Source organism: Coregonus clupeaformis, chromosome 18 (genome assembly GCF_020615455.1).
Source record: "Coregonus clupeaformis isolate EN_2021a chromosome 18, ASM2061545v1, whole genome shotgun sequence".
Classification (NCBI taxonomy): domain Eukaryota; kingdom Metazoa; phylum Chordata; class Actinopteri; order Salmoniformes; family Salmonidae; genus Coregonus; species Coregonus clupeaformis.
Genome location: NC_059209.1, coordinates 39,098,237 through 39,110,491, shown reverse-complemented (window position 1 = coordinate 39,110,491; position 12,255 = coordinate 39,098,237). Strand labels below are relative to the sequence as shown.

At 43.6% G+C, this 12,255-nt stretch overlaps 1 protein-coding gene across 2 annotated transcripts; it reads left to right on the top strand.

Annotated features, from left to right (window-relative positions):
- The first annotated feature begins 2,223 nt into the window (after positions 1–2,223).
- LOC121587212 (E3 SUMO-protein ligase ZBED1-like) lies at positions 2,224–3,675 on the top strand. Of its 2 annotated transcripts, XM_041904135.2 has the most exons (4): positions 2,224–2,460; positions 2,783–2,886; positions 3,041–3,119; positions 3,212–3,675. In XM_041904135.2, the coding sequence occupies exons 1-4, from the start codon at positions 2,238–2,240 to the stop codon at positions 3,559–3,561; spliced, it is 756 nt and encodes a 251-aa protein (XP_041760069.2). In that variant the 5' UTR covers positions 2,224–2,237; the 3' UTR covers positions 3,562–3,675. The 2 variants fall into 2 exon arrangements, with proteins under 2 accessions (XP_041760069.2, XP_045082956.1); XM_045227021.1 differs by lacking the exon at positions 3,041–3,119.
- Positions 3,676–12,255: the final 8,580 nt, after the last annotated feature.

Below are 12,255 nucleotides of genomic sequence, written 5' to 3'. Positions count from 1 at the left end.
CCTTGTGGTTATTGATATTCTTCTCCTTCCTCTTGTGAGAAAATGTTTGTACCCAATAAATAAAAGTTAATTCAAGAATGAGATAACTCTTACAGTATTTATACTTATTTAAATATGTGTATCTACACTGTAAGAGCAAGGTAGATACAATACGTGGCCAAGAGTATGTGGACACCTGCTCCTAGAACATCATTCCAAAATCACGGGCATTAATATGGAGTTGGTCCCCCCTTTGCTGCTATAACAGCCTCCATTCTTCTGGGAAGGCTTTCCAACAGGTGTTGGAACATTACTGCTGGGACTTCCTTCCTTTTAGGCACAAGAGCATTAGAGAGATCGGGCACTGATGTTGGGCGATTACCTTCAGTCAGTCACATGATCACATGATAGTGTATGTAAATACATAGGTATTACAGACTCTTATTGTAAATAAGGACCGAAATGGTCAGAACGTACTTATTGATGTACACAGTGACATTATGCAGATTGCTAGTAGTGTGAGTCCTATAATGCCCAATTACTATTGACATAATAATAATAATAATATGCCATTTAGCAGACGCTTTTATCCAAAGCGACTTACAGTCATGCGCGCATACATTTTTACGTATGGGTGGTCACGGGGATCGAACCCACTACCCTGGTGTTACAAGCGCCATGCTCTACCAATTGAGCTACAGAGGACATCAGAAGCTGACATAATTAGGAAGTACTGTGAGATATTATGTTAAGATATGAGCGTAAAATTGGATTCACATGGATGATTACTAGGGGTGTAACGATCCATCTACTACATCGATGTATCGATTTATATTCCTATGATCCAACTACATCGATCTGTGCTCGGCGAGTTGGCCTTTTGGACAACATATATCAATCTAACATCTTTTTATATGTAATAAATCGATTGTATCGATACTAGGAAATAACCCATTGGATTTAAGCACGTCAGACTTTATATGGATGGTTTTTCTTAGCACTTTTAATGATAAAGGCTTTAAACATTACTCGATTCAGTCTGCCTATCCGTGACGTCATCGCCCCGCGCCAGCAGCAGCGCAAAGGCGCAAAGACAACAAAACATAGCATGGCGGACGACAGAGGAGAAGCCGACGAGCGAGAAATTATCAAGCCACCATTGCGGTCCAGTGTGTGGAAACACTTTGGCTTTTGCAAAGACGGAGATGTTCTAAATAAGTCGCTCACTGTTTGTAGGATATGTAAAGGTCAAGTAAAGTACAACAGCAACACGACAAATCTCTCCAACCACCTACTAAGGCGCCATGGGATTTCACACAACACCGACCGTCCAGGCACCTCTTGCAGCGTTCCCGCTGCTACAGCAGCGAAAGGTAAAGTCAACTCTGCAGAAGCCTCAGGTCTCGCCTGCATGTTTAGTCAGAGACTAGGCCAAAACTCAGCTCGGTCGAAAAACATCACGGCAATAATTGCCAAGTTTATCTGCAAAGACATGCGACCCTACAGTGTGGTTGAAAATCCGGGATTCCGTGAAATGATTCAAACATTGGAGCCAAGGTACACAATACCAAGCCGACCACACTTCTCAGAAAAGGTTATTCCTGCATTGTACGAAAGTACTAAGAATGATGTGAAGCTGTCGCTTTCTCAAGCTGAACGAGTAGCGATAACGACAGATGGCTGGACGTCATGCTCAATTCAAGGGTATGTGACAATTACCTCTCATCACATTGATCCGGAGTGGAAAATGAAGACCTTTGTTCTGCTAACCAGAGTTTTAAATGAAGCCCATACTGGTAAAAATATTGGCGTGTTACTGCGTGAAGCCTGCATGGAGTGGAAAATCTACGACAAGAATCCTGCCATCATCACAGATAATGCCAGGAATATGATTGTGGCCGGTGCAGAAGCCCAGTTCAGTCCACACATTACCTGCTTCGCACATACACTCAACCTTGCCTCGCAGAAGGGTTTGGGGGTGGACCGTGCTTCCAGGTTGTTGGGGAAAGTGCGAAAAATTGTTGGATATTTTCACCGCAGCCCGATTGCATGTCACGCCCTACAGGAAAAACAAACTCTGATGGATTTACCAAAACATAAACTGATCCAAGACATAATCACCAGATGGAACAGTTCATTCGAAATGCTTGAACGTTTTTTGGAACAACAGCCAGCTATAATGGCAACTCTGATGTCCAAGGATCTACGAAAGGGAGTCACAGATGTAGGCACGCTTGAGTGAGAGTGATATTGCCAACATGGATGACATTGTTCAGTTGATGGGTCCTGTCAAAATGGCAACCACTGTGATGTGTGAAGAAGACCAGCCAACTCTCTCTGTAATTGCTCCTCTTCAAGCAAAACTGCTGAAACACCTACAGCCATGCGAAGACGACTCAACCCTGGTTGCAGAGATTAAGAGGGTGATGGCCAGTGACCTCTCCACACGCTACAGAGGCACCCAAGATGCTCTCAACATAGGTAATTAATTTGGAGTCTTAATTAAAATCAACTTGGTTAATATTTTAGGTTATTAGACTGTATTAATTTGTAAAATGCCACACCTTTGCGTTTTCAAGTTTGAATTTGAGTTGTTTTTTCATATGGAAAAGTAAACAAGATATCTGCAATACAATTCTTAGTTCATGGTGGCTTTACATCATCACTGTGCCACATTTCTTTTAAACATACTAAAGTTTAATCTTCTGATTATTTTGTGTATGAGGAGGTGGTCATCACTTGCAATTTCAGGTCAACTTAATTTAATAATGCAATGAATGCAATATTCTTGTTCTTTAAACAGCATCAGCGTTGGACCTGCGATTTAAAGAACTGCCCTACCTGGAAAAAGAGGACAGAGAACAGGTCTACACAAAACTGGTTTTTGAGGCAGAAGTGTCCCACCAGGTAACTCTTCTCTCCTCTTTCCTCTGCTCTTTTCTCTTCTCCCCTTTCATTTGTCCTCTCTCAAATCTCATCTGTTCTTTATCTTCCTCTAAATTTATGTGTGCAGTATTACAGAGCAGAAATTTGAACAGTTCACACATTCTTACATCAATAGATGCAAGCAATGGGAAATCAGGAGGAAGACGAGGGAAGCTCAAGCACAAAGCTGTCAGGATTCAATGAAGAGACCACAGGTGTGTTTCATGTGATACCAATAAAAGATTGTTGTTGTTTTGTATTAATGAGAAACATGACTATATTTTGAAATATATTTCTTATATTGTAGCTCCAAATGAGTCACCTCCTTGTAAGAAGAAAGCCTTAGATGCGCTGTTTGGCGATTCCTTCACCCAAAGAGAAAGAAAATCCACAAGCGAGACAGCCAGAGCAGAGGTGTTAAGGTACCGAGCAAAAGATGCGTTGCCTTTGACTGAAAATGCCATGAAGTGGTGGAGATCTCAGGAGAAAGAGCTACCTGTACTTTCCACCCTTGCTAAACGGTACCTGTGCATTCCAGGCACCAGTGTGCCAGCAGAACGAGTTTTTAGTACTGCTGGCGACATAGTGAACGCACAGAGAAGTGTTCTGCAGCCAGATCATGTTGACCAGTTGATATTTTTGAAAAGAAATCTGTAGTCATTGAAGAGTAGCCTAGTAGGTTACACTTGATATTTTGTTGAATATTGTTTGTTTATTAAAATGAGAGTAGTAGCAGGTTCATCCACTGCTCATTCAACCTGAAGAAATGTTGGTTGCACTTTATTTTTGATATTAATACTGTATTTGTATGTAATGTTGAAAAACAAAAGCAGAAGTAGCAGGTAAACCTACTGTTAATTCAACCTGAAGAGATGTTGGTTGCACTTTATTTTTGATATTAATATTGAATATTTTCATGTTGAAAAACAAAAGCAGAAGTAGCAGGTAAACCTACTCTTTATTCAACCTGAAGAGATGTTGGTTGCACTTTATTTTTGATATTAATATTGTAATATTTTTATGTTGAAAAACAAAAGCAGAAGTAGCAGGTAAACCTACTGTTAATTCAACCTGAAGAAATGTTGGTTGCACTTTATTTTTTATATTAATATTGTAATATTTTTATGTTGAAAAACAAAAGCAGAAGTAGCAGGTAAACCTACTGTTGAAATGTTGGTTGCACTTACTGTACTTTTATTGAAAATGTATTGAATATTGAAAATGAGATCAGACAATTTTAACTTCCTGTTAATTCAACCTAAAGTGTTGTATGCACTTTATTCAAATAAAATGTGAATGCATTTGCCATTCATTGTTGTTTACTTGTTTATTTATATTCTTAATTAATTGATACCTGATTCCATTACAAGAAACAGGAATCTAGGAAACTTTACCTGCACTGTCCAGTATCCAGGTATTTATTTCAGTCACACTGGTTGAATTTTTGGCTAAAGGGTTACTGAATCGATTTCAAGTCACTGAATCGTTTCGGATCGTATCGTTCTAAATGAACCAATATCGTCCTTGAATCGTATCGACAACCACGAATCGTGATACAAATCGAATCGTTGTTAAAACGAATCGTTACACCCCTAATGATTACACCATATGAACCCAGCAGACGTAGAGTATATTGCCATTATGTACATTTACATTTGAGTCATATAGCAGATACTCTTATCCAGAGCGACTTACAATTAGTGCATTCATCTTAAAATAGGTAGATGGGACAACCACATATCTCTGTCATGGTAAGTCCATTTTCCTCAATAAAGTAGCTATCATCAAAGTCAGTGCTAGTAGAAAAAAAAGTAAAGTGTGAGTGTTAGTTCACAAAAGGCAAGGGTGTTTTTGTACCTTCAGTCAGTCACATTACAATCATTCTTCATTGTTATATTTTTTACTCTTGATGCCCACTCGTCAATACCATTGACTCCCGAGTGCCACTAGAGATCCTGGTTCGAATCCAGGCTCTGTCGCAGCCGGCCGCGACCGGGAGACCCATGGGCGGCGCACAATTGGTCCAGCGTCGTCCAAGGTAGGGGAGGGTTTACAGAACTACAAATATTAAAGAACTACAGGCCTTACAGAACTACAAATCTTAAAGAACTACATATCTTACAGAACAACAGGCCTTATAGAACTACAGGCCTTACAGAACTACAGGTCTTAAAGAATACAGGTCTAATACAGGTAAAAGAGAATGTGGACTGAGGTTTTCCGGCTCTAGGTATGTTTTAGTTTTTCCAAGACAGCCAAGAAATGCAGCACAAATAATGGGGCAGCCATCTTAGTTTTGACTGCAAAAGTATTCATCCCCCTTGGCGTTTTTCCTATTTTGTTGAATTACAACCTGTAATTTAAATTGATTTTTATTTGGATTTCATGTAATGGACATACACAAAATAGTCCAAATTGGTGAAGTGAAATTTTAAAAAGAACTTGTTTAAAAAAATAACGGAAAGGTGGTGCGTGCATATGTATTCACCCCCTTTGCTATGAAGCCCCTAAATAAGATCTGGTACAACTAATTACCTTCAGAAGTCACATAATTAGTTAAATAAAGTCCACCTGTGTGCAATCTAAGTGTCACATGATCTGTCACATGATCTTAGAATATATACACAAGTTCTGAAAGGCCCCAGAGTCTGCAACATCACTAAGCAAGGGGCACCACCAAGCAAGCGGCACCATGAAGACCAAGGAGCTCTCCAAACAGGTCAGGGACAAAGTTGTGGAGAAGTACAGATCAGGGTTGGGTTGTAAATAATTTTCGAAACGTTGAACATCCCACAGAGCACCATTAAATCCGTTATTAGAAAATTGAAAGAATATGGCACCACAACAAACCTGCCAAGAGAGGGCCTCGTGGGAGACTCCACAAACATATGGAAGAGGGTACTCTGGTCAGATGTGGTCCTCTGTAGCTCAATTGGTATAGCATGGCGCTTGTAACGCCAGGGTAGTGGGTTCAATCCCTGGGACCACCAATACGTAAAAATGTATGCACGCATGACTGTAAGTCGCTTTGGATAAAAGCGTCTGCTAAATGGCATGTTAAGATGAGACTAAAATTGAGCTTTTTGGACATCAAGGAAAACGCTATGTCTGGCGCAAAACGAACACCTCTAATCACCCCGAGAACACCATCCCCACAGCATCATGCAGCATCATGCTGTGGGATGTTTGTCATCGGCAGGGACTGAGAAACTGGTCAGAATTGAAGGAATGATGGATGGTGCTAAATATATAGGGAAATTCTTGAGGGAAACCTGTTTCTGTCTTCCAGAGATTTGAGACTGGGACGGCGGTTCACCTTCCAGCAGGACAATGACCCTAGGCATACTGCTAAAGCAACACTCAAGTGTTTTAAGGGGAAACATTTAAATGTCTTGGTCAAAGCCCAGACCTCAATCCAATTGAGAATTTGTTGTATGACTTAAAGATTGCTGTACACCAGCGGAACCCATCCAATTTGAAGGAGCTGGAGCAGTTTTGCCTTGAAGAATGGGCAAAAATCCCAGTGGCTAGATGTGCCAAGCTTATAGAGATATACCCCAAGAGACTTGCAGCTGTATTTCTGCAAAAGGTGGCTCTACAAAGTATTGAGTTTGGGGGGGTGAATAGTTATGCACGCTCAAGTTTTCTGTATCTTTGTCTTATTTCTTGTTTGTTTCACAATTTTTTTTATTTTGCATCTTCAAAGTGGTAGGAATGTTGTGTAAATCAAATGATACAAACCCCCCCAAAAATCCATTTTAATTCCAGGTTGTAAGGCAACAAAATAGGAAAAATGCCAAGGGGGGTGAATACATTCGCAAGCCCGTGTACATGTCATCACAGAGTTCTGAACGTACAGTGATCTTCACGTGCAGTAAGAACCTTCCTCATGTCAAACATTCATGTCCTATTTCCGGAGCAAAAACCCCGGGAGCCCCAAGTCTAGACATTCACTTAGGAATTGCACTTTGTCTGGAATTCAGCTCTGTCGTTAATAAATTCATATCGTTGAATAATTATTTGTTAAGGTTTACTGGAAACCCAGTCAATGAAACTTCCATGACATTTTTTGAAGACCTGCAAACTGTTAGACTATCCATTCACCATGTGCCTCTGTGCTCTTTTTGTTGATTACGCATAACAATAATAATAACATGGAGAATGGGAGGTAATTGTTGCACCCAGTTGATTGAATTGGATTTAGAATACAGAAATGTAACTTTGCAGAGAGAGAGAGAGAGAGAGAGAGAGAGAGAGAGAGAGAGAGAGAGAGAGAGAGAGAGAGAGAGAGAGAGAGAGAGAGAGAGAGAGAGAGAGAGAGAGAGAGAGAGAGAGAGAGAGAGAGAGAGAGAGAGAGAGAGAGAGAGAGAGAGAGAGAGAGAGAGAGAGAGAGAGAGAGAGAGAGTCCAATCCAATCAACCTCAATTTACAGATCGTTCTCAAGGATGGGTACGTCCTATTTTCTTCCAAGAAGAGAGAGTGCTGCATCCCAAATGGCACTCATTCAAAAGTAGTGGGCCCTGGTCAAAAGTAGTGGGCTACATAGGGAATAAGGTTCCATTTGGGACGCACCAGAGTGCATTCATTTTCAAAGGAGCTGTTACTTGCCCTCTTTCGGCATGTCATCCTTCAACCAAAATATCATCCTTCAACAGAGTTCTTCCTACCTGGGTCATTGCTTTCTATCTCTTCTTCTCTTTCTTCTTTCATGAAGGTTCTCATCTGTTTCAGCAACTAAGAAGATGCAGGCTTTATGAAAAGACATTGGTTAATATTGGGGGAGTGTTCCTTCTTGAGTTCCATATTCAATTCTAGGCATGTCTATACTATAGGCAAGAACAACAGCTGTGATTCATTCTACTTATTGGCTGAAACATGGATCACTTTGCTACCCTGGAATGGGGGTTGTATTAGAATTTGCTGCCTGAATTTGTTAGAGTTAATTTGCCATTAATTCAGTTTGATATTCTGTAATGTTGTTTTGGGAAATGTATGGTATAGGGCACCAATCGAATGACTTTCAGGCAGTGATGTAGTCCAGTTACTAAACCTCGAGTGCTGAGTCGAATCCAATGTCGCTAGTGTTCGAGTCCAAGTCTGAGTCCTTTATACTCGAGTTACGAGTTTTAAGCTTAAAGGAAAGATTCTCCCATGTTGAATGTTATATCGTATTTATGCATCTCTGAGTGATGTAAAACGCGTCATACCGGCTGTATTTCTGCCTGTTTGAACGGCAAATAGCTCAGATACACATAAAACCTAAAATGACCCGGGGAATCGATAGAACATCGCTCAGAGATACACAAACATGATATAGCTTTCAAAATGGGTAAATCTTTCCTTTAATTTCATTACAATGTTGCACATTTGTAAGGCTAAATAGATAATACAGCTATCTAACGTTTGCTGCTGTAGCTAGTATGTTGAATGCAAATGAGAGAGATTTTTCTGACAACAAAGTCACAACTGGTCCAAGTCGAGTCACGAATCATGAAAATCGTGATTTGAGTCTGTATGTCAAGTCCGAGTCCTGGACTCAAGTACTAAAACACTTCTTTCAGGTGTGACTTCATTTTACAGCGCTAAAAGTTATAATAATAAAATATAATAGTAGTTTGTGTTGGAAAGGAATTTGGAAGTTGCTGTGATCATAGAGCTGTGTATAGTAGCTATATTTTGCATCAATAGAAACACCTTCATGAGCCTCTCTATCAGTGGCATTTCATTTGAAGTGGAACAAATTGCATGAAAATTATCAAGATAAAAGTAAATTAGCTTCAGGGACTACCTTTAATGATATGTCTTAGAGAGCATTGTTTCTTTACAGCTTTCTGGGAAACCACCTAATGCCTTGGATACATGCATATCAGGGGAGATGGAGAGATGGAACTGCAGTAGACTTTCATTCCATTCAGACGAGAATTCCAATATTCCGTCATGTCAATTTTCAATTCTGATAAATCTAATAAATTAAGGCTCTACTTTCTAGCTGTCTGATGATAGCCTTGGCCACAACCTCATCAGATATGTGGGAGTAAATATTCATTGTGAAACACGCAAAACACGAGTACTTGAATTCCCCATCAGAACGATGACCTGTATCAATAGGTAAATCATTTAAATGGCTTGGCCTTGAGTAGTGGAATCCATCATCCTTCATCCGGGACAGGCGATGTTGGACGCAGCAGGCTGACTGAAGCAGTGCCTTGGGCCTAAAGGACCCTCTGCCGTGAACAGCCCCTCTCAGAGCCAGAGTGACTTGCATTATTTACATGTTTGCTAAGCCTCACATGGAGCCTCCATCTGGGGGGGAGGAGTGGGCAGTGGCATGGTGGAGAAATTAAGGGCTATTAGCTCTTTTTACTCTTACTGAGAGAGGGAAGGAATAAAATAGGGGTCGAGCTGGGTTTTCAGTCTGGCCTAGTGCATGAACTGTACTGTCAGTACTTATACGGTACTTTAGCTTATAGCACGGATGCACATGCAGAGTGATGTATGTATGCACTGTAAATGCACAGAAGCCTCTGAAGGACCCACTCACATATGATGAGTTTGATAGAAGGAGTCAGGCCAGTACTTTGCGAACCAGGGACACATGTTCGGCGTGCGTGGTGGAATACACCAGGATGTCATCGATGTAGACCACTACACCGCGACCAAGCATGTCCCGAAACACCTCGTTCACAAAGGACTGGAAGACGCATGGAGCATTCATCAAACCGTAGGGCATCACCAGGTATTCATAATGCCCCGTGGATGTGCTGAATGCTGTCGTCCACTCATCCCCCTCCCAAACACGCACCAGGTTGTATGCACTCCTGAGATCTAATTTGGTGAAGAAGCGTGCCCCATGCATTGACTCAATCACTGAAGGAATGAGGGGGAGGGGATAACTAAATCTTATTGCCTCCTTGTTCAGTGATCGATAATCAATGCACGGGCGTAGACTGCCGTCTTTCTTCTTCACAAAGAAGAAACTCGAGGAGGCGGGTGAAGTAGAGGGACGTATATACCCCTGGCCCAGGGACTCGGTGACATATGTTTCCATAGCCTCCATTTCAGCCTGCGACAGGGGGTACACATGACTCCTGGGAGGTACAGCGTCTACCCGAAGGTTTATCGCGCAATCCCCTGCCCGATGAGGTGGTAATTTTGTCACCTGCGTCTTAGAAAACGTGTGCGCCAAATCGAGGTATTCGGGGGGAATGCGCAAGGTGGAGGTACCGTCTGGACTTTCCACCGTGGTTGCACCAACGGAAACACCTAGACACCTACCCTGACACTCTTGCGACCACCCCGTGAGAACGCTCTGCGACCATGAGAAGGTGGGGTTGTGGAGTGCTAGCCAAGGGATACCTAATACCACAGGGAAAACAGGAGACTCAATAATCGAAAAAGTAACCTGCTCACAATGAGTCTCCTGGGTGACCATGATGACTGGTACAGTACCTTCCTTAACAAACCCAGACCCTAATGGTCGACTATCAAGTGTTCTGATGGGGAGTGGAATGGATAGGAGAACCAATGAAATGCATTGACGGCGTGAGAATGCTCTGTCCATAACTTTCCCAGCTGCGTCTGAAACGACTAGCGCCTTACACTGGGGAACTACCATGTGATCGGGAAAGTAGATAGGTAGGGTACAGTGCGCAGCAGAGGGCTCTGAACGAGTGTGGGTGTTCGATACCTGGGGTGATGCGAGAGTGCCCTGCCTGCCGCCTCCAGACCCAAAAGAGTGTTGACGATGACGTGTGGTGTACTGTCCCTTCGTGCCACCAGAGTGGCACTGTCGCTGTCGTCCTCCGCTCTCTCGGACGGCGGCTCCACCCAGCTCCATCAGCTCGGGATCCGAGTCATCCGGGGTGGAAACAGGCAGACTCCTACCAGGATGTCCTCTGACTGCCATCAGGTTGTCCAAACCGATGGCCATGTCCACCAGTTGTGTGAAGGACAACATGGTGTCCCGGCAGGCTAGCTCCAGTTGAACGTCATCCTGCAGATGGCACCGGAAATGGTTGATCAGGGCCCGATCGTTCCACCGGTCCCCGCTGCAAGAGTCCGACGCGAAGTCCTGCACGGTCCTCGTCCCCTGCCTCAGGTGGACCAGCCGCTCGCCCGCCTCTCGACCTTCGGGCGGGTGACCGAAGATAGCCCAAAAGAGGCGAGCGAACTCCCCTTAGTTCTCCAACGCGGCTCCTCCTTTGTTTCAAACCGTGTTGACCCACTCCAGGGCTTTCCCCGAGAGGCAGGAAACGAGGACCGACACCTTCTCCCGCTCCGATGGGGCCGGCCTGATGCTGGAGAAGCATCCCTCCGGGTGCAGGGGTGTAGGTGGCTGGATCCGGTTGGCCAGCTGGTCTCGACAGATCGGGTCCTCTCCTCTACAGGCGTTGGACGACCTGAAGAACCCGATCCATCGCTTCCCCCAAGCTGGCCAGCATCGTGGAATGCTCCTGGACCCGTGCCACGACTCCAGGCATGCACTCCTCTCCTGCTGACTCCATAGCGGGTGGGTGATTCTGTGATGAGTGTGATAGAAGGAGTCAGGCACAGGAGGGTATATCACCGAATACAGAGTTTATTCCGTCGTACACAATTGCGCTGGATAGCGACAACAGAAAACAGGCACGGGGGAAACCATCTACCCTGGCAATACATGGTGCGGGTAGCTCCAACAATAATACAGGCACAGGGCAGTTAGGAAAGCAAAGGCTAGCTTTTTCAAACAGAAATTTGCATCATGTAGCACTAACTCCAAAAAGATTTGGGACACTGTAAAGTCCATGGAGAATAAGAGCACCTCCTCTCAGCTGCCCACTGCACTGAGGCTAGGAAACACTGTCACCACCAATAAATCTACGATAATCGAGAATTTCAATAAGCATTTTGCTACGGCTGGCCATGCTTTCCACCTGGCTACCACTACCCCAGCCAACAGCTCTGCACCGTCCACTGCAACTTGCCCATGCCCCCCAGAGATTGGAAAGCTGCCGCGGTCATACCCCTCTTCAAAGGGGGTGACACTCTAGATCCAAACTGTTACAGACCTATGTCCATCCTGCCCTGCCTTTCGAAAGTTTTTGAAAGCCAAGTTAACAAACAGATCACCGACCATTTCGAATCCCACCGTACCTTCTCCGCTATGAAATCCGGTTTCCGAGCTGGTCATGGGTGCACCTCAGCCACGCTCAAGGTCCTAAACGATATTATAACCGCGATTGATAATAGACAGTACTGTGCAGCCGTCTTCATCGACCTGTCCAAGGCTTTCGACTCTGTCAACCACCGCATTCTTATTGGCAGACTAAATAGCCGTGGTTTCTCAAATGTCTGCCTCGCCTGGTTCACCAA

Excerpts from the sequence above, each read along its gene's own strand:
- LOC121587212 (XM_041904135.2), top strand. The coding sequence starts at position 2,238 with ATGGATGACATTGTTCAGTTGATGGGTCCTGTCAAAATGGCAACCACT. Across the intron at positions 2,461-2,782 it reads CCAAGATGCTCTCAACATAG|CATCAGCGTTGGACCTGCGA; the intron begins GTAATTAATTTG and ends TTCTTTAAACAG. Across the intron at positions 2,887-3,040 it reads AGGCAGAAGTGTCCCACCAG|ATGCAAGCAATGGGAAATCA; the intron begins GTAACTCTTCTC and ends TTACATCAATAG.